Source organism: Dufourea novaeangliae, unplaced genomic scaffold (assembly GCF_001272555.1).
Source record: "Dufourea novaeangliae isolate 0120121106 unplaced genomic scaffold, ASM127255v1 scaffold175, whole genome shotgun sequence".
In the NCBI taxonomy this organism is placed as follows: domain Eukaryota; kingdom Metazoa; phylum Arthropoda; class Insecta; order Hymenoptera; family Halictidae; genus Dufourea; species Dufourea novaeangliae.
Genome location: NW_015374053.1, coordinates 748,664 through 770,184, shown reverse-complemented (window position 1 = coordinate 770,184; position 21,521 = coordinate 748,664). Strand labels below are relative to the sequence as shown.

The 21,521-nt window shown below is 36.8% G+C and overlaps 4 protein-coding genes across 6 annotated transcripts; 2 read left to right on the top strand and 2 right to left on the bottom strand.

Annotated features, from left to right (window-relative positions):
- Positions 1–434: 434 nt before the first annotated feature.
- On the top strand, positions 435–2,218 carry LOC107189944 (mannose-1-phosphate guanyltransferase alpha-A). 2 transcript variants are annotated; one of them, XM_015578641.1, is made up of 5 exons: positions 435–541; positions 739–1,315; positions 1,415–1,691; positions 1,781–2,045; positions 2,118–2,218. In XM_015578641.1, exons 1-5 carry the CDS (start codon positions 493–495, stop codon positions 2,216–2,218), a joined length of 1,269 nt encoding a protein of 422 aa, XP_015434127.1. In that variant the 5' UTR covers positions 435–492. The 2 variants fall into 2 exon arrangements, with proteins under 2 accessions (XP_015434127.1, XP_015434126.1); XM_015578640.1 differs by having other exon boundaries at positions 1,400–1,691.
- Positions 2,219–3,284: 1,066 nt separating this feature from the next.
- LOC107189924 lies at positions 3,285–6,567 on the bottom strand. Its single transcript, XM_015578616.1, has 9 exons — positions 6,300–6,567; positions 6,014–6,217; positions 5,383–5,940; positions 5,137–5,312; positions 4,983–5,061; positions 4,567–4,893; positions 3,972–4,474; positions 3,681–3,913; positions 3,285–3,602 (listed from the first exon to the last, which is right to left on the bottom strand). The coding sequence occupies exons 1-9, from the start codon at positions 6,504–6,506 to the stop codon at positions 3,325–3,327; spliced, it is 2,565 nt and encodes an 854-aa protein (XP_015434102.1). The 5' UTR covers positions 6,507–6,567; the 3' UTR covers positions 3,285–3,324.
- Positions 6,568–9,373: 2,806 nt separating this feature from the next.
- LOC107190001 (neurotactin) lies at positions 9,374–15,165 on the bottom strand. 2 transcript variants are annotated; one of them, XM_015578710.1, is made up of 7 exons: positions 14,898–15,165; positions 13,131–13,352; positions 12,063–12,257; positions 11,509–11,722; positions 10,905–11,400; positions 10,115–10,783; positions 9,374–10,025 (listed from the first exon to the last, which is right to left on the bottom strand). In XM_015578710.1, exons 2-7 carry the CDS (start codon positions 13,341–13,343, stop codon positions 9,638–9,640), a joined length of 2,175 nt encoding a protein of 724 aa, XP_015434196.1. In that variant the 5' UTR covers positions 13,344–13,352; positions 14,898–15,165; the 3' UTR covers positions 9,374–9,637. The 2 variants fall into 2 exon arrangements, with proteins under 2 accessions (XP_015434196.1, XP_015434197.1); XM_015578711.1 differs by lacking the exon at positions 14,898–15,165 and adding an exon at positions 14,784–14,815.
- Positions 15,166–16,009: 844 nt separating this feature from the next.
- On the top strand, positions 16,010–21,179 carry LOC107190000 (transmembrane and TPR repeat-containing protein CG4050-like). Its single transcript, XM_015578709.1, has 13 exons — positions 16,010–16,618; positions 17,082–17,218; positions 17,350–17,431; positions 17,657–17,756; positions 17,839–17,954; positions 18,043–18,215; positions 18,301–18,556; positions 18,646–18,794; positions 18,865–19,177; positions 19,283–19,573; positions 19,641–19,823; positions 19,909–20,193; positions 20,278–21,179. Exons 1-13 carry the CDS (start codon positions 16,427–16,429, stop codon positions 21,025–21,027), a joined length of 3,027 nt encoding a protein of 1,008 aa, XP_015434195.1. The 5' UTR covers positions 16,010–16,426; the 3' UTR covers positions 21,028–21,179.
- The last annotated feature ends 342 nt before the right edge of the window (positions 21,180–21,521 follow it).

Here is a 21,521-nt window from a genome sequence, read left to right as displayed (position 1 = left end):
GAACTGTTATTGTAGATGCTATTATAATTAGTTAATTTTAAAGTTATAGTTTATGTGTAAAATCTATATTTTGCTAATTTTTAATACGAATATTTTAAATTTATAAATAAAAATGAAAATTAGAACGTTCATTTACTTGTTTTATTTTACAACAAAGATTAAGAAAATAATTAATGCAATGACTATATTTTGTATAGTTTAAATGAGTACAAAATAGATTTCTAAAGGTTGGGAATTTTGTCATATTTATATAAATATTTTATTGGGTTCATTTAATTATTATGGCAGATCTTCTCAAGGTCTACAGAAGTTAGTTATTCTGTTCCGTTCAGGAAATTATAAGTTAGTTCTTATCTTATCCTATCCATTGAACTGGAATTTATGAACTCAAAATTTCAAAGTGTTCCCAAGTGTTCCCAAACCTATCAGTCCTGGATTTTATCGTCGTGGCTTGTTTATCCCTTATATTCGTAACAAATTTTTATACATAACATGAAAATGATATTAAAGGCTGTTATATTAATTGGAGGTCCCTCGAAAGGTTTGTTTTCCTATAGTCTAGCTGTTTTTGTTAAAGATTTTATAAAAATATAAAATGATATAACCTCGAACATTATTGTAAATATATTCTATATATATATATATATATATAGGTAGATACTGGAAGCTTTACTCAATTCACAGTTACTCGTTTAACTTGATTGACAATGAAAGTAATAAAAAAAATATGCTTTTCAGGAACTAGATTTAGACCTCTTTCCTTGGACATACCAAAACCGTTGTTTCCAGTTGCTGGATTACCAGTAATACAACACCATATAGAAGCATGTTCGAAGGTAGAAAATCTTAATGAAATATTGATAATTGGGTCGTACCTTTCAAGCGATTTAACACAATTCATTCAAGAAATGATAAGAACATATAACATAGTCATCAGATACCTTCAAGAATTTACCCCATTGGGAACTGCAGGAGGGATATATCACTTTCGTGATCAAATACGATCTAGTTGTCCAACATACTTCTTTGTGATGAACGGCGATGTTTGTGCTGATTTTCCATTGCAAGAAATAGTTGAATTTCATACAGAGAAAGAAGCATTGCTCACAATTATGGCTACAGAAGCAACAAGACAGCAATCCATGAACTATGGATGCATGGTTCTTGACAAGGAAGGAAAAGTTGCGCATTATGTGGAGAAACCATCCACATTTGTTTCGATCTTGATCAACTGTGGAATTTATCTTGCTTCTCCAGATATCTTTCAAACTATGGCAGATCTTTTTCATGCTGGACAACATCAAGAGAACATTACGTAAGTTATTTTAAGACTTATTACGTGTCCGTAATCTTATAAGTCTATGAAAAATAATGTTAAAGAGTACAATAGCTTTATTAGAAGTTCCATTTGCAGGCAGTTCAATGGAAATGGCAGAGATCCAGCTCATATATCTCTGGAGCAAGACATATTAACACGATTGGCCGGCACTGGCCGCGTGTTCGCATTACCCGTGTTAAGATGGTGGTCACAAGTTAAAACTGCGGGTTCTGCGATATATGCTAATCGTCATTACCTAGCTCTTTACAAAGCAAATCATTCGAATCGTCTTGCTTCTGTAACTAACGGACCTTGCCAAATTATCGGTGATGTTTATATTCATCCTTCAGCTACAGTACACTCAACAGCAGTGGTAAAAAGAAACCTTTGTTCTGTTGGTTTCTTTTTCTTTCATTAATCATTAAACACAGATTTAATGATGTAATGCTACTTCCTTTATAGCTGGGTCCAAATGTGAGCATAGGTCCAAATGCTATTATCGCTCCGGGCGTTAGGATAAGAGAGTCAATTATATTAGCCAATGCTCACATCCAAGCACATTCCATCGTTTTACACAGCATAGTAGGGAAAAGCAGCTACGTGGGAGAATGGGCACGCATTGAAGGAACGCCATGTGATCCCAATCCAGATAAGCCGTTTGCAAAAATGGAAAACTTGCCTTTGTTTAACACCAATGGGAAGCTGAATCCCTCTATAACAATCCTCGGTAATGATCGTTAACATTTGATAATTTATGTAAAGAAAAACAGTGCATACTATACTGCCACTTACGTTTCAGGCACAAACGTACGTTTGGCGGCTGAGAAAATTTTATTAAATTCCATTGTCTTACCACACAAAGAGCTCATAAGAAACTTCAAGAATGAAATTATTCTTTAAGGTATCCTTTAAAGTTCAAATTGAAATTGGTTGAAATATTTTAAAAGGAGATACTTCTACTTAATGATTTACCAATACTTGCTTTATACTATTAAAATCGTTGATTTGTGTAACAGTTATTCGAGCACAAATGTCAGTTGTCTACTCAAAACCTGGAACTAACGCACAATGTGTAGATCTACGAAATATTTGTATGTATGTAGATGAATGTTTTTTAACGAGATTACTGTACATAACTTTTCCATGATGTTTAATTCATCTATATTTATGTTTGCACAAATTTTATTTGTAAATTATACCGATTCAGTCGTAAAAATGATTGAGTTAAAAAGATTATTATAAATATTTTTATCGTAAACGTGGAGAAATCCTTTAATACTGCTTAAAGAATATCTTGATTTTAAACAAGATAATAAATAACACAGTGTTATTATGATAAAATACGCAACATATGTATTTGAACAACAAAATATATGCAATAGATATGATAAAGAGACTGAAATATTTGAAACTCTATTTTAAATATTGTAAAAAAAAATTCCGTTATTTATTTTCCCATTATTAAATAAATATCGTTGATCCAAACAGTCCACATGTTTACATCATTCATCCTCTCACAGCAGTACGTGTAAAACAAAATAAAAAATATAAAGCAACAGTATTTCTTGTAGTCTTCAAGCTGTGTTCTTTTGAATAAAATACGGTTAAGAGAGTCAATAATTTATTAAAAAACATTCTTAAAATGCGTATAATACTAAATTCGTATCAAAATTCTGTATACTTAGTATCTAAAGATCGATTACTTAAATAAACATACCTGGTTATCCGACACGCATTAAATTTGTACAAAGAAGAGTATTTTTACCATCCTTTATAAGGAACAAATGTAATGTCGTTATTATAAATGCAGAAAGTAATGACAAATCGATTGTCAAAATTTAAAAATCCATATTCATTTCCAGCATCATACTTTTAAGACACCTCGCATATGCAAAAGAAGGAATCATTTTATAAAAATAGAAAACATATACAGTCTTTTTTTTTATCTCGAGTCTTCAATCGGCTATTATACAATCTCTGAAGGCATATCATTAAAACTGAAAGCTTCAGAGCTTCGTTTCGTGTTTAACCCTGTGTCTGAAGAGCTGACTTGGCCGTTGTAGTCCTTGCGAATTATTTAAATACGAGTTGCCGGAGATTACGACGGCTGTCGTACAGTCCGGATTGGAGTGCAAGAACTCGTTTTTACCATTGTCTTCAAATACGTATGGCTGCTGTTGCTGCTCTTGCGTTACAACATAATTATTGTGACCGTAATTATGCTTCATACGAAATTGCACTTCTGAGTCCGTCTCGTCCTCGTTATCCGCGCTATCTACATCTCCTGTTGATGTAGTCGAAATGTGACAAAAATAATTTCTTGAAATATTAATTAACAATGTAAATTTCTGTATACACTTACCGTCAGAGCTATTTGTGGAAGGTAAATAGAAACGTGAGGCTGCAACCTTACTGCTTCCTACACGTCGTTCCCTCTCCCTTGCAGTGTTATTTCGATGATTATATTTAAATTCACGGGGAAGGGTATAACTTCGAGGCAGGGACACTTGGCTACCTTCCATGTCGCTAATTTCTCCTTCCGGTTCTCCTTCGCCCTTCGAGCTTTCTTCTCCTCCGTTTTGATTCGAACGTAGTCTACAATTCATTTGTATCTAAGCGTTCTCTTCTTGTTTATTTTCAATTATTTCTTTACCTGTGATTGACGTGAGCAGACGGTGCCCAATGGGAATAATGATGAGGAAGACATCGTGGTGCAAGTAGAATTTCTGGCGTGTCCACTCTCTCCCTTTGTGTTGTTCGCCACGAATTCGAAGGATGAACATTTGGATAGTAAGAAGAAGACGGTGGCGGAGGTAAAAGGCAATGCATTTTGATTGGCGGCCACGAAGACAACGTAATTCCTCCATTTTGATCGGTCACAGACGGGGCAGATGCGAATAGAGGCGAACTAGGAGAAGTGTGCAACTTTGTGTTCGGTGGTGGTTGCTGGTTCGATGCTACTGATGATGAGAATGAGGACGCCGAAGCTGACGGTGGAGGAAACAGTTTCCCTTCTTTTATTTCTTCTTGTATGGCGCGTAATTCTCGTAATTGTTGTTGCTTTTTCTCTTGAAGTTTTTCCCTTATCAAATTAACGCTCAGGGAACCCCCAGTTCCGGCATCCGTTACAATCTTTTGCTCATTCGAGTGATCATTCTGCCTCAAGTAAAAAATAATCGAATGTAAATTGAAGAAAGAATGTACATTTGCAAGTGTGTGGCATAAATATTAGTAAAATATTTCGCTACCCGTAATGCACCAGAAGATGTCGCGGATTTTTTCCAAAACGGTATTAATTGACGCGAGCTACTGTTCATACCCAGCCACTGTTTCGCATCTCCAACTGCGTTAATAGAAGCTGCAATTGCTCCTGTTTGAGACTGCGGTGGCGGCGGAGGGACGAAGGTAGTTGGCTTCTTCTTTTTTCGATTTGGATTCACTGCAGTCGGATTGGCGAAACGGCAGTTAAATACACCTGGTATTCCACCGTTGCTTAATTTACCTCTTCTCATTCCTATATTCATATTTACTTTTTTCTCTTCTGTATATTCTATTTGTTTCTCTTCCGAATTGTCCTGCAAACATTATTTTTTTTTCATGAAAAGAACAGTACCCCTGTGTTTATTTAACACTCCTCATCATTCTGTTGAAATAATTGCTATACCTGATTCGGCAGTGTCGTCAGATTCGAAGCTGTCATTCTGCCACCAGCTTCGTATCTCAATCTTCTTACATGAAAAAACCTGAAAGCGAAGTCGATAATTAGAAAACGTGTTGTAGAAACTGAACAGATATGAGATAAATCTTTTCATAATTACCTATAATAAAGGCCCATGAAAAACATACCGCCGAAAAATAATGCTAACAATGTAAGTACTAGAGTTACAGGATTCGGATGATGTTGATGTGGAAGAAGATCACTTCTATTAACACCCACTATCCACACACCAATGAGCAAACTGTTTTCCAAAAACATTACGGTATAAAATATTACCTGTACAAATACATAGGCATTATTGGTATGAATATTATTATTGTTATTTGACAAATGATTCTTAACTTACCATTTTCTGACGATGATTCGTTTCGTGCAAATTTACATATGCAAATATATAAACGAATGCAAGGAGCGAAGCCAAAGACGTTTTTCTTAATACAGGCAAATGTTCACCACCATGAAAAAGACCGTCTGGGGTGAGCAGTAGCCACATCAACATTGATAGCCAATGGAGAGCCATGACAATTAATAGCCATTGTCCGCCATACAGTGAGGCATAAGCTACTAATACTCCTACTCTAGCGCTTACGGTTCCTAGCCTCCATGCTAGTTGTGCCAGCACACCTAGCCATGTCAGTACCAAACGTTCTAAATTACGCAGACGTGCTGCACCTTTGCTAAAACTAGCAACTGCCCAGCATACGCTCCACAGAGAGAGTCCAGCAGATACTGCAGTTAACTTTGCTAGTTTTTCACTATCTCTGTTTTCAGTTTCTTTTCCTTTTCCAATATCTGTATTTGACTCGTTACTAATTCCGATAGACAATAGATATAATTGCAAGAGCAACATTGGAGCTGCTTCACAGAATGCATGAATAAGTCGTAATACACAGAGTTCCCTTACCTAATAATACATAAAGTTTTGGAAATGAAAACTGTACATGCTTGTGTTCTAAAATTAAGAAAATAAAATTTACCTCATGCTTAACATAAGTTAAATTAACCGGAATAAATAGTTTGAAATATCTCCACAATACTCCAACTTGAGTTGAATGAAGTAATAAAACACACCATATTGCCCAATTCCCATTTTCTTTTTTTTCATTAATATTGCAATCTGCGATATTTTTACCAGTTAGTCTGCCTCTGGCACCCCATAAATACCATCGTACACTGACAATCTGAAATCAATAAAAACATGAAATGAAAAATATCTCCCGATGAAAAGAATAAAAATTTTGTATAATCCAAAAAAAAAATCACCTGAGAGATAACTAATGATGTTGCTATAAGAACAATACTTAAAGGGAAAAGGATGGGAGGAGCAACAGAATGATGTGCGAGGGCATATACCATTGCAAAATCAAAAACAACGTCGCAAAAGTATGAAGCAAGAGAAATTATGTTAAACAGTACATCACACAATGGTAAGAATTCGTGCTGATACTGTGTCTGTAGATGCTGGGCCATAATGGGCTTTTGTTATCCATTTGGATTATCCAGCACCTTTTCCTTCTGAAAACTTATGCGAAACATTCCACACAAAAAGAAAAGTTTTCTGTAAAATTAAAAAAACAAAAAATATTAGGAAAAACTGAGATAGTCTTCTGATGCAGAAATTTGACATCAATGAAATAATAGTCGCATTTAGAAAAGAAAATCTTAATAATATTGTGTATTTTAAGTTTAAAACTTTTTTTCGACAGATAATCTTAAATTAAAAATAATGAAGTTAGTATTTAATTAACAGGTGTTTGCGATCGATAAATACGAATTCAAATGAACCGACTTTTATCGATCTTCCCAATGTTACAGATTTAAAAATTTGTATTTCTATACCTAATAAATGACAACATTACAATATATGAAGATTGAACTAATATAAAAAGAACGATGTAACGCTTTTCTGTTACGTAGAAGTTAATATTCACAAATTTTGCTAAAAGAAAAATTGGTTCCTTACGGAAATCGGAAAGGGTGATGTCAGATGAACGTGTCAGTATTTTAACACTTTTCCAACCAGAAGCTTATTAATAGACTTTTTTAAGTCGATGCTTATTGAGGAAAATGCTATTAATTTTCATATAAATAAGAATAAAAAAAATTGTTGTTACACTGCGTTACTCGAGTTGTTTTACTGATTTAAAATTATCATTTAATCACGATATTAATCGATGGTTCGAAAAATCTTATTAATTCACCCTCTGATAGGTAGAGTTTTAACGGGAAAGCTGCAGGACAAAAATCGTGATAACTATGATCGTAAAAGGGTTGTACACCATAACGACGCGTAACCACCGAGAGAAAAAAATTCGTGAAGCGTAGGAGGAAGCGAATTTGCTTACCACATTCCTTGGATGTCACCGAATGAGTAATCACAAAAGTAACATTCTCATCTAGATGTTGCCTTCTGAGAGCCTGGACCAACGTTGGAATGTAAGGAATTTATCCGTATACTTGGTGGACGCTTTCGAAAATAGGAGTTTTTTCACCGGCTGACCGTGCCTTGGGTCCCTTTGCGACTGTGGCGGCACATTTTTCACGAATTCACGGTCAAAAGAAACGGTTTTATTCAATCTCGAGGATACTTTCCACGAGATACCTGTTGATTCAAAGGATAACTATACGATACAGCATAACTTCGCACTTATCGTTGCTCCACTAAGTCTAAAACGTAAGATTGTCAACCAAGTAGTCAGGAATTCCAAACAGTGATTCTCAACCGCATCTATGTATAAAAACGATTAATCAATCTTTCGCATTCTTCGTCAGTGGTACTCAAAAGCAGACGTACAAACAAGTATTTTTATAAAATAGGATTTGCTAAAACTTTAAAAAATTCCGATATTTATATACGGAATAATTTTTACAATTGTCCGAACAATATCCTTGAGTAATTCGTTCGATTATGGATGTAAAACATTTTGCATTTTTACCTTCAAATATAATCAAACAGTATAATCATATTACTAAAAACTATTGATCGTAAGTATAATCTTTCACCACATGTGTAAAAAATGAATGACATTTTATTTTACTACAAATACAATTTACAGTTATCCGAATGCAAAGTGAAATAAAAATAATTTCATTTCTTAAAATTCTACTAGACTTAGGAATAGTTACAAATGTTATCGTTTCTCAATAAATAATCAATAATTAGAATGTATACATTCCTTGGTAATTTCTTATTAGTAATTGTACAAAGATACAAAAGGTATTCCTATGTCTAATAAAATTTTAAGGTAGAAAATGTATGTACGTGCTTAGTGCAATTTTGCTGTCACAAACATGTGATCGCGCTCACAAATTTTACGAGTATTCATCGATACCGAAACAATGAGCTTAATGAAATATCCTTTGCACACCTCTCAATTTACAGTACAATAAACGCTGTTTACATGACAGGGCTTTTATACTATAAAGCTATTCAGTTACAACTAATATAAAAAGACATTCATACGCAAATGAAATGTCGATCTGTAAAATCAGTCTTACACTTTAGAAATCAGATCTGTGTTTTCCTTGCTCGTAACAATACAATAGCTGGAATACATTTAAGTACATTCATGTAAAAACAGAGAGCAACGGTAATATACAGAGACAAACTGATGAGTAGTATGAGTACCGCCAATGGAGACACTTAATACTTAATTGTTTAAATGTCAAGCGATTTGTTAAAAACGACGATAATTGTTTCTTTTGCTTTCTTTACATAAAACAATACATCAAAGCGAAGTAATTCAATGTGCTTAAGTTTCCTGATGCTTAAAAAAACTTGGCAACTCACAATTGAATTTGAGTTATTGAGGAAACGACAGTTTAACAGGAGAGGGCACTTCTTGTCACAAAATTTAAATAGTAATTTTTTGAAAGGGCATTAATAAATATTTTCTTCATTAAAATATTCATCCCTCCAATAAACATTAAACGTAAAGTGTACACTTACACAATTTACGTGGAGTATTTCGTCTAATATTTTATATGACAAATAGAATCAATGTTTTTCGGCAACCTGTATGTAATGTAAATTACAAAGTTACAAAATAAAAGACTTCGGAATGAAGAATGTATTTAAGTACCGGTTGTGTTATATCTAATATGATTTACAAACGTGTTTTCTAATTGGTTCTCAATCTATGTCTTTAATCAACTATGCATTTAAGTTCCAAAAGTTAAGCGAGAAGAACAAGTAACATGCACCTCGTCCACTTTATTCGTTATTTGATAAGACCTTATGATATGGATGAGTATTTTAATACTATGTTGCATGATAAAATCGTAATAAAACATATTAACGACTTTATGCCTAATCCCTAAGAGAAAATGGCTGCGGTAATTCTTATATTTTAAGAATTATTTTGCTTCGATAACAAGCAACGTACATTCAAAAGAAAATATCCCTCCCCTTTTCATCAGCTTAGTCCGACAGTAAGTGCGATCTTTTGAAACATCTTTGATTCATTCCTTTTATCCCGAGCGCCTCAGGAATAACGCAGCAAGTCTGAGAAGCTCGGAAGCGAAATAGTCTTCCATGGAGAGAATCGCGAGTTTCGCCAAAATCTTGGGATCTCCGTTCGATATTTAACGAAGAGGAAAATTCAATCGACTCGACCATAAGATGGGACAATGTCTTGTTCTATCCAAATGTCACAGTTCGGATAATCTTCTTTGGGAAGCGTGTCTTGCCCAACGATGAGAATTCGTTTCACACCGTTAGAATCTGCTTGAGCTACTTCGTCGTGCCAAACGAAATGATTAAACAGTTGTTGCATTGCAGATACGTGCCTTTTCTCTGCGGGTGTACGTGCAGCAAATGATCCAAGTATTGCAGCAGCATCACTATCGGGATCTGCAAATTGGCCTCGTGGTTGCGTTGCTACATAAAATGGAATGTTAGTTTTCATTCGAGCTACCGTCAACAGAGGACATACTACTCGTATGTCTGAAATCATGCTCAGCAAACCCTTCAATGTAGTATTGTAACGTCTGGAAATATATATTAAAACAAAAAATGCAATTAACACAAGTTTGATTGTTACAGTTTCTAATGTATTTGCTAATGCATCCTTACTTACTTGAGAGCTTGGGTAACCAAGCCTGAGGTTCCTAGCAAGGATTCGCTTATAATTTTTTCAACCTGCGTGGAATTGAGAGTTGCATTTGAATTAAGGTACTTCAATGGCGCTCCAGCGTGAGCCGTAGTACCCATTACGATTTTAACTGGGAATTCATCTCTTGCCCAGATCTGACCGACAGGTTCCTGAAGGATAACACGATCCAGGACAAGCCACTCGTGTCTTCTGTCTCTCGATTGTGCTTCCCTAGCCTCGGGAAGTCCAACATTTTCTAAATGCCAAGTCTCCGGGACAGAGTCCATTAGTTCCTCGGCGCTTTTGCTTCTCAAACACGCGGCATCGCTGCACCTTATAGAGTTCAAGAACTGATCGCTGAGTTTCTCTGAAACCTCCAACTCCCTACCCGGAAAAATCGCGCTACCGCTGGATATCCAGACTCTAGAAAATAAGCCTTTTGCCCTACGGGTGCCAACTAGAGTTGTGACAAGGGTACCGCCTGCTCGATGGCCCCACAGAGTTACAGATTTCTTGTTACCGCCGAAGTTCTCGATGTTAAGTTGAACCCACTGTAGCGCAGCTATGATATCCGAGAGTCCATAGTTTCCGGATGTAAGAGGATGCGTAGCTCTGGAAAGTGGCTCTGCAGCTAAGAAACCAAAGATTCCCAACCTACAACATGGGAGAAATACATTGAATCTAAATGTTCTAAATTTGCAATGAAAGCTCTATCATTTTTCGCTTCCTTCAAACAGTCCCTTAAACACACTCGTATAATTATAGAACATTTTACCGAAAGTTTGGTCGAACGAAGACCATGTCACGAACGCGCGCAAGCTTCGCAGAAGGCTGCATTACACCTGGCGATCCTCCGCTAAGGGTCTCCGCGCCAATCATAACAACCACCGGTAACGGTGAATCGTATCTGACTTCAGGCGTAAATACGTCCAGATACAAGCAATTTTCGGTCCCAATCACACCACCGGATGCTTCTCGCTGCCAACAGACGTCCGAGGAGTTATGCGCAAGGTAAGTATCCGTCCAGCAATATTCGATTCTTCGTAAAGGTTCAGCTGGTTGCCAGCGACGATTTTCTAGCGGTGGAACCGCGTAAGGGATTCCACGAAATGCAAATGCACCGTCCTCGGATATACCCTGCACGGGTCCGCAGGAGGTAACAGCTTCTACATAATTTCCGTCTTTGATTGGTTGCGTGGTTGCCTTTCTCGGACCGATACAGGCAACACAGATGATGATGATCACGGACAACAGGATACAGAGTGTCGCCACTACATTACCAAATATGTATTACGTTATGAAATGATTTTATTCTCTCTAAACGTTTGCAGTTAAAATAAAGAGAAGACATTCTCGTGTAATTGTGTATAACCGCGTACCTAATACAAACAAACTTCTCCTCGCAGCGGAGATACAAGCAACAAGGAAATGTTGTTTAGGAGATTCAATACCATCTGCGGCGTCACCGTCAAGACGAACGGTTTCCATACCATCTTCATTGCCAACCGGATTTTTTTCTCCTGCACCGTCGTCTAACGTCTCGACGCTGGCTAATCCAGCAGCTCCAGTTGTTCCTAGTTCTACCTCGCCTTCCTAAATAATTAGAAGAATTTTTATGTAAAATTCGAAAGAAAACAAGAGTAATTTGGGGTACACGTCCAACGATCGAATGTGAATTCACTCAACCATTTACCGCGTTTAAACGCGAACAATTGAGACGTAAAAAGGAAAAAAGGCGTAGGTCGACGGATTAAAGAACACTTCAACGACCGTACGTGATCGAGTGCTCTGAATCGCGTCTTAGGGTTCTGAAGGGTTTTACACGGTAAACTACACCGTCGAGCTATTGATTTATGCGTTTTACATGTAATAAAAGCAAGATAAACTTAAAAATATAATCGATCGTAGAAGATACCCTACACATCTCCATCACCTTGTTCTTTTTCCGTGGAAAGACAGAGACTAAGGGTAGCTTTATGGCATCGAGAAATCCTTTTCGTCCGTCTTTCTCTTTTAATTCTTTGCTCGGCGTGTTCGTCTTCTCCGAAGACACGTTTTGCTCGTTTTCTTTGGCATTTTTGTCGATCACTTCGGCATCGCCAGAGTCGGCTGGTTTACTCTCATCGTCCTAAGTAAAAAATACAAAGAACGAATGAGTGATCCATTAATATTTAAAGTTCATCCATTTCCGAAGAATATTATAAATAAATAGAAATCATTTCCGTGCATATTGATATTACATATTCGAAGCGTCATTATCATTATCGTAGTCGATGCTTGTCATTATTTAAAGGCGCGTGATCAATAATGCCAGGTGTACGGTTTGGCTGACGTCATCCATTGGTTTAATGTTGGAAAAAAAAATCGTTACGGGGCTATGGTCACCCCTCGCGGAACACGCTATGGTGTTCCAGGTACTTGTGCTCTTTCAGCAGTGTCGGCTTGTAGTAAACAGATGTTAATCGAGTAAAAGGAAACACCGCATTTGAACGGTTCTTGTTCATTCACATCCGTTCAGATTAACAGCTTAAACACAGCCGAAATAATTAAACGCACTGCACCATACACCCCTACTAAGATTAATACAATGCATTGTCTACGACAAAGATCGCGTGACCAACAACACGTGCACGAAAGAGTATATACGTATTGCATATTTCGTATATTTTACGTGTCCATAATAAACAGGGCGTGTCAAATTCAAGGAACAAGTTCTACAACGCGTGATAAATAACATTTCCATAAATAGTACAACATCTACAAAAATATGTAAACATTTCCGAGTAAATAATAGTCAACTTGAAATGTTTCTAATCCAACTAAACGGATCTCGTTTCCGTAAGTTTTAAAAACCAATTTTACTCTTTAAGAAATAATGTTTAGCAAAACAATCGAATGAAATGCTCAAATTAAGGATCATTGATCGCATTTGAGGTACATTGTTTTCAGATTATGGACCATTTAACCCGTGTGAAAGTAAATAGAATTGCTTGGTCGTTACTTTGCACGGTTCCTTGCTCTTTGTACGACAAAATCCAGGCATTTTAATGCCACCAATTGGGATTTTCTTCTTGGGCTTCTGTTCTTCGGATTCCGAGTCTGGCGCGGTCGATGCTACCGTATGCTTCGTATTCTCTGCATTGAGCATCTTCTCCCTTTCTTCCTCTGCGATTTCCTTCTTATCCAGACTCTTCTCTTGACCCCCTTGACTCATGGTGCGTCGCTAAAAATACCGATTAAATGCAATCACTTTAGCCCTGATAAATTTGACGGAAAAGTCAAAGTTCCAAAACAACTCATATTTGCTTAAAATCAAGTAGGAAGCATTTTTATATATTGTATTAAAATATCATCTGAAACTTGCTTCTTCGATAAATAAATAAATTGTAATTAATATACGTCGTTGGTAGGTGAAACATTCGCAAGGAAACCGCGCGGAATCCGTAATATGAATCGCCCTGTACGTATAAGCGTTGCAGCTGGCGTCGGGACGCCCAGACGTAAACCGATCGATCGGATGGCATTGCTCTCCGAGCCTATTGCTTCCAAGAGTCTAGCCGTATACATACATAGTTACCTGGTATATATTTTCCCAATATCAAACAAATTCTACGCCGTTTTTTTTTCTGTTTATATTTTGTACGCCGTTACGTACTACATATACAGAAATGTCAACTCATTGTAGAACATAAACGCAAATATGATACTTGTAAATTAATAATCAAATGAACGTCTAAAAATGGTCCAAAGTTAAACAAAAAAAAAAAAGACAACAGAATAATAATGTAACAAAAACGTAGGAATACGATTAAAATTCAAGGATTCATCCCTTTTCAGAGCGAAGAATATTGATTTTAGTATATTCGCATTTTATTATTCAAATCGAATATTTGACCAAGACATGCAACGGAAAATGAATTATAAAATTTCACATTACTTGTATCGATTTGGAATGGACACACCGAGGTAAAATACCAGAAATAAAGTGTCGTATTTGGTTCGGATTACCTGTATGTTACAAACGGCAATAAAAGAATACGCATATGTACATTAGCGGCCCTTTCTATTAAACAATGTCCAAGAAACGTTCGATTCAAATGCAGCAGGTGGCAACGGTAAACCGACGGTTGGCCGAAAAATTCGATCGGACAAATTTTACCGCCCGAAATGTGAAACGGCTCGTTTTTGTTTGTCCCCTTCCTCTAAGCTTTCTGCCCTCTTATATTGTCTCACGCATCGGCACTACAGTATATAGTATACACTTCCGAAACAAATGCGTTCAACTTTCTCTTTCGCGAACCCGCTATTCCTGTACGCTTTAACACATGTCTTTACATTATCATTCTCTTTCTCATTAATTATTTACTTTTCATAATTATGTCTGTGAAGTACAGAATAGGGCTGTTGATTACAAAGCATCTATTCCGGAATTGTTTATGCTTTCACTTTCGATTTACATTTGCTTCAGGCCCCCTCGCCCATGTGATGTTCGACAAATTCGAAAAAAGAAACATTATTTATACCACAAATATTTATAAATTGTTTCCTCAATATCTGATAAAAGGATTCTTTCTTTTGAACATCTAGCACACTCGTACACGCTTTACACACTTCCAATGATTTGTTTCTCTTCTATGGCAAATAGTCGGCTCACCTACGCGTCAGTTCGTTGTTTTCTCGTTACAGAGTTTGATTACAGACTCGTTACAATCATACCGGTTGTATTGTTGAAAACAGTACATATATACAAAGATGCGTAAATACTCACAACTTTGCGGCGAATACAATCGAGGAAGGACGCCACTGAATTTTCAGAAGGAATACCCTTCGTTCGCGTGCCCAGTGCCTCTGTGATGGTTAGCCGGTGTCGGAACGACCACGTTCACGTTGCTGATAATGATCACTTCATTAATTGTAAAACAATACACAACAAGATTTTGAATTTTACGAGGAAACGTTTGAACGAGCACAAATGTCAGCTAGTACGACGCCAAACGCGTGCCTACCTCGGACTGTCGTTCCACGATTCTACTACACAACTTACGACGACCTTTCTACCACGGTGGTAGGAGGTAGTACCATCAGAGTTTGAATGCGATGCGATCCTCCTATTGGCTGCTTTCAATCCTGCGCGGTCGATTCTTTTTAAACGCACTTTCCAACATAGCCTCTATCTGGGAAAATCGCAAAAATTGTTTAAAGTTTATCAACACATTTAATCTTTATTGTATACTAAAACAAGTATTTTGAAAGTAATTTAAGTCACGGACATGACGATTTGTTTACCTGTCTTAGGAATAAAACAATTTTTACTATATCTCTGTTCTTTGTATTCGATCATCGTGAATAAAAAAATTTTAACTGTCTCTTGTATAATTGTTACTGCTACATTTTAATTATTTATTCTTCAATGTAACTACTACTGTTGTTACTGTCAATGGTTTTGTACAAATCATTGTTTGTGATTGATCGGTTCACCGAGACAATCTTTCTGGGGTCAACCGATGTTTAAATAAATTCAGGATTTCCTAAAACATAACACCAAGTAGGTACAAGAAATTTCTAACTCTTGGAATTACACTTTCTACGAATTAAGTTAATGCACAAATTAATTGAAACTTGTAAAAGTTAAAAGAATAAAGCGAATTTCCGGAATACGTACCGGTATACTTACGTGATGTATCGTGTAGTTCGCGGTTAGTCCAACGATGCGCATGCGGATTCGGCTTAAATGATCTGCGTCGTCGCCGTTGGCAGTGTCATATTTGCGTTTGCCTCGTTTTACGGTACGTAACGTACATCGTCGTACGGTCGTGTATACGCGTCTATCTTTTGACAGTTTCAACAATTTTAACGCGCGCGTAGCGCGTACAACGACCGTTCGATCCGTTTGTGGCGTCTACTCGGATCGGAAAAGCTCATCAAGGAACAGGAGAACTTGTTCATAATTGATATGTCTCCGGTACAGATTCGGGGGTGGATTTGTGGGGAAACGCGTTCGTATCTGGAAGCATTAGACACATAAGTGTCAAGATGTGCTCGATAAATAACGAGTCTGCGTCTACTGCGTGCCTAAAGATGAGATTTCTGCATTTCTTCTGGACACCGCGGGGCTGAAAGTCCCGGCTCGACGAACGAATAGTTAGACAGATAGATAAATAGCCAAGTAGTTAGTGAAAGAAGAAAATCAAGGGGTGATAGAACCAGCGTGGAAAACGACAGAGTGTTTAATTGGTTTTCATAAGTCGAGAATCGCGGATCGCGAAAAAAAGACGGCCGATCGATGTCTTATTTGTGATGGGAGTGCCTGCGCGGGGAGCACTCGCGGCGATCGTCGCCATAACCGCATTCGTCGTTTATCTGAACAGCCTTAATTGCGGCTTCGTTTTCGATGACATTTCAGCGATCAAGGATAACCGTGATTTAAGACCTCATACACCTGTGAAAAATGTCTTTTACAATGATTTTTGGGGTACACCTATGCACAAGGTAAGTGACAGGACGAAGTTGCTTTCGATTTTCCCCCTTCCCTTTCACTCTTGTCTACCTTCTTGTGTATTGATCCGTTGCACTCTTCTCCTCCTTTTCCTCCCTTTCGATTTGGTTCGATCCAATTCAATCTTATCAAAGTTAAGTCGATCTCATTCGAATTTGCTTTTCTAAACTACTTCATGTACAATTCAGTATTTTTTTAAAAGCTTCATTTTGGTCTTGATTGGATGGCTTTGCCGCCACTTTATTTATAAATTGTATTCCGCTTCGGCATGTTTTTTTTGTTCCTAACATTATACGACAATTGAATTCAACTTTTTATTTAAATTATTCAGTTACAAGTATAGTAATAAATTCTTAACACATTTTGGCTCACTTTTTGTGTATTAATTATTATGTATTCGTATTTATATTTACATCTATTTATGTGAGAATATAAATATATTCTTTTTTTATACAGGAGCAGTCACATAAATCATACAGGCCATTGTGCGTTCTCACATTTAGATGGAATTACCTAATTCATCAGTTGGATCCTATGGGATATCATCTGCTTAATGTTATCCTACATGTTGGAGTATGCTTATTATATTTCAGGTGTGTTTTTTCCTACAATCAGCAAACATTAAATTATAGAGTTAAAAACTGATTTGCCGATAGTATATATTATTTTTAGTTCTTATTAAACGTTACAAATTATTATTTCATATTTTGGATCAATTTTGCAGGACTTGTCTGATGTTTTTGCCTGATTCAGCAACTTTTGTCTCTTCTCTCCTATTTGCCATACATCCTATACACACAGAGGCAGTAAGTTACACATGCTCGTATTTGAATCGGTCGAATCGATCGACGTTACCTTAACGTTATACATGAGAATATTATTTCATAATTATATCTACCCCTTGTTCCTCTCTTTGACGACAATCTTTCAATATTGTATCCAGATTCAAAGGGTCGACGTCGAGCGATCGATCGCGCCGTAGTTCCTAGATCGCGTTTAGATACATTATCCATGGATAATCGTGTATTCAGGTTACAGGAGTGGTGGGAAGAGCAGAAACATTGTCTTCTTTATTTTACCTGGCAGCTTTAATCACGTATACTAAATGTTGCAGAAATAAAAGATCAACAGGTGAGACGGTTATCATGCTTGTATCGTATTACATATATTTCTTACCCAAAATATTATAACTTGGATTAAAATTTTTTTACAGGATGGAAGTCTTTGATATTATCTATGTTTTTTGTTTTTACTGCTATGTTATGCAAAGAACAGGGAATTACAGCTACTGCAGTTTGTGTATTGTACGAGATTTTTGTTGTACAAAAGGTAAATGTGGACATAAAATTTTACAGAAACAACATACCGATTATCTAATATCAAGTATTTGTTTAAACTTACCGTATTATTCGTTTAGGTGCGAGCAATGGATATTTTCCTTACATTAAAGGCAGCCTTTGGTGGGAAAAAGATATCCCTTGCTTGGTCCAGTGAAGGTACAAAACGTTTGACTGCCCTTACAATTGTTACATTTAGTTTACTTATCCTTCGACTACACATAATGGGCTCAAAGTTACCTGTATTCACCAGGTATCTGCAAAAGATTACATGCAGTTTGTATGCAGAACATTTATCGATAAAAAGATCATGGTAAATGATTTTGTAATTGTTTCAGATTCGACAATCCCGCGTCAGTAGCACCAACGCCAGTAAGGCAGCTTACATACAATTACCTCGCAGCGGTTAATTTAAGGCTGCTATTTCTTCCAAACGACTTATGCTGTGATTGGACTATGGGAACGATACCGTTAATAGAAAGTTTTACTGATTCTCGCAATCTCGCTACCATAGCCACTCACACGACGGTGTTAGGATTGTTGGCAACAGCAATTTTAACACCGAATAGACAAACTTCCATCATTCTTTTAATGGTTAGAATTGAATATGCTTAACGTAGCCTATTTAGTTTATAGCGTAGTACTGTTTAACTAAAATGTGTATGTTCTGTCCATATTTACAGAGTTTGGCTATGATGGTACTACCATTCTTACCTGCTTCCAATCTCTTTTTCCCAGTTGGATTTGTCATCGCTGAAAGGGTATTATATGCACCGTCTATGGGATTTTGTATGTTGATTGGATATGGATGGAGCATTTTATGCGATAAAAGGTAAACTTATCCTATTTATACTCGTTTCGAAAAGCCAGGTCATATTTAATTGTAATGTTTTTATTTGTAGACTTAAAAAACTTATGCTATTTTTATTAATAACACTTCTGGCTGCTCATTCGACAAAGACTTTTATCAGAAATTATGATTGGTTGGATGAATATTCCATATTCATGTCAGGATTGAAAGTGAATGATCGCAACGCCAAATTATTCAATAACGTGGGACATGCATTGGAAAGTCAAGGAAGATTTAAAGAAGCACTGAATTTTTTTAATATGGCTGTGCAAGTTCAAGGTGATGATATTGGTGCGCATATAAATGTAGGCAGAACTTACAATCATCTTAAAATGTTCAAAGAAGCTGAAGATGCTTACCTGAAAGTGAGTAGTATAGTTCAATCGTATTTATTAACATAGTAATATTATATATAAATATAAGGAATTGTATTGTAACACTACTATACCGAGTGCATACTTTTTGTTTAGGCAAAATCCTTGCTACCAAAAGCAAAGCCTGGAGAGTCTTACCAAGCGCGAATAGCGCCAAATCATTTGAATGTTTTCGTAAATTTAGCAAATTTAATCGCAAAAAATGCCTCTAGATTAGAGGAAGCTGATTTGCTTTATAGGCAGGCAATTAGTATGCGCGCTGATTACACACAAGCATATATTAATCGAGGTGATGTCTTAATTAAACTTAATCGAACCAAAGAGGCCCAAGAAGTTTATGAGCGAGCTCTTTTTTACGACAGTAATAATCCAGATATTTATTATAATGTAAGTATTAAAAGTTGGGGAATAGCGTTGCAGAAAATCAAAAATTTGTGTAACATTGTTTTTCAAGCTGGGAGTTGTATTCTTGGAACAAGGAAAAGCATCCCAAGCTCTAGCATATTTAGATAAAGCATTGGAATTCGATCCAGAACACGAACAGGCATTATTAAATTCAGCTATCTTGCTTCAAGAATTGGGACGTGCAGAATTGCGAAAAGTGGCGAGAGAAAGACTGTTAAAACTTCTGAGAAAAGTATTGTTTTCTTTTTTTTTTCTTCCGAATTTATAGTAATATTAACGACTTGAAACGTAATTTCATAGAACGCACCTATTTTTAGGATTCTAATAACGAACGAGTGCATTTCAATCTTGGAATGTTAGCTATGGACGACCACGACAGCGGGAGCGCAGAACGATGGTTCCGTAATGCAGTCGCTCTGAAGGAAGACTTTCGATCTGCATTGTTCAATTTGGCTCTGTTGTTGGCAGACGAGCAACGTCCTCTCGAAGCAGCACCTTTCTTAAATCAGCTAGTTAGGTTTCACCCGGACCACGTTAAGGGATTAATTCTCTTAGGAGATATCTATATAAACAATATAAAAGATTTGGATGCTGCTGAAAATGTAAGTGAATCGTGGCTAACAACATCGCTTTACGCGTGCTGTTTAAGTGAGGAAACATTAATAGAAACTCTGGAATGTTTACAGTGTTATCGTAGAATACTGCAGTTGGACCCAACAAATATTCAGGGTCTGCATAATCTGTGTGTCGTAATGGTGGAACGTGGTAAGTTAGGTCTGGCGGCTCAATGTTTGGAGCGGGCGGCAGATTTGGCACCCCAGCAGGATTACGTGCACAGACATCTTGCTATTGTAAAGGGTCGCATCAGTCGACTACCTCCGGAACAACGCGACACAGAAGTCTTCGATGATTCTTTCTGGCAGACTGGTCCGAAGGAAAGAAATTTTAACATGGCAGACATCACGGCCAGTAACGCTGCCGGCAGTTCGACTGCTACTGGCGGACCTGGAAACATGGTTAATAGTGGTAACCAGTTCCTCGGGAAAACAGACTCTGTTTTTTCGAATCCCCACAATCACATAGGGAATAAGAAAAGCAGTATAGACCCGCTGAATAACAATATAATACACCTGAAAGGTCCGTCGAAACCCGGAAGGATTCCATTGAATGAAGTGAAAGCGGATGCGATAGAAGTATATAATGACAAAAATACACCTTTGAGTCCGAGTTCAAGTACGAAAGACATGCAAGAACTATCGTCTGAAAGAGGTTCTAGTAAGAGTACGAGCGCGGACGCGACGGAATTGACAATCGATCGGGAACGTGAAAGCAAAATGATGAATTCCGAGAAATTTGATCAAGTCGCGCCAATCGTTTCAACTGGCGGAAATAATATTAATACCACACGTCAAACAAAGGACACAGCGCTCTCATAGTACTGACGTTACAAACCGCCGAATCTTGTATAAAGTTATATATTACGTATAACAAAGGAATATGGTGGTACAGCCGTATAGAGCTAATGTGTGAATATAAAATGAATACAGAGTATTGTTTTATATGCTGTACGAATAGAATGTTTTGTAAAATATATTTAAAAAATGTGTATCTCTTCTCTTTATTTTCAACAGATTTCCCGTATGCATGGAATCCGCCTATATTTATAGAATCCTTCTCAATTCATCGAATGTTACATATGGAAGGGCGCTTTAGATTTTCATTCGGAATAATTTAAATATTCCGTTGGTATACAATCTTGAAAGTCTTTGCATACAATATTCACACCTGATTGTTGTCGAACATGTTTCGATTTACGATAATTTTATAAATTCAACGATAACTGTTTTATCGTTGATTATTTTACATTTTTCGCAGTTGATTGGTCGTGTGAGCCGACAGAAAGTGTTGTGCAATGGAGGTGTCACATTAG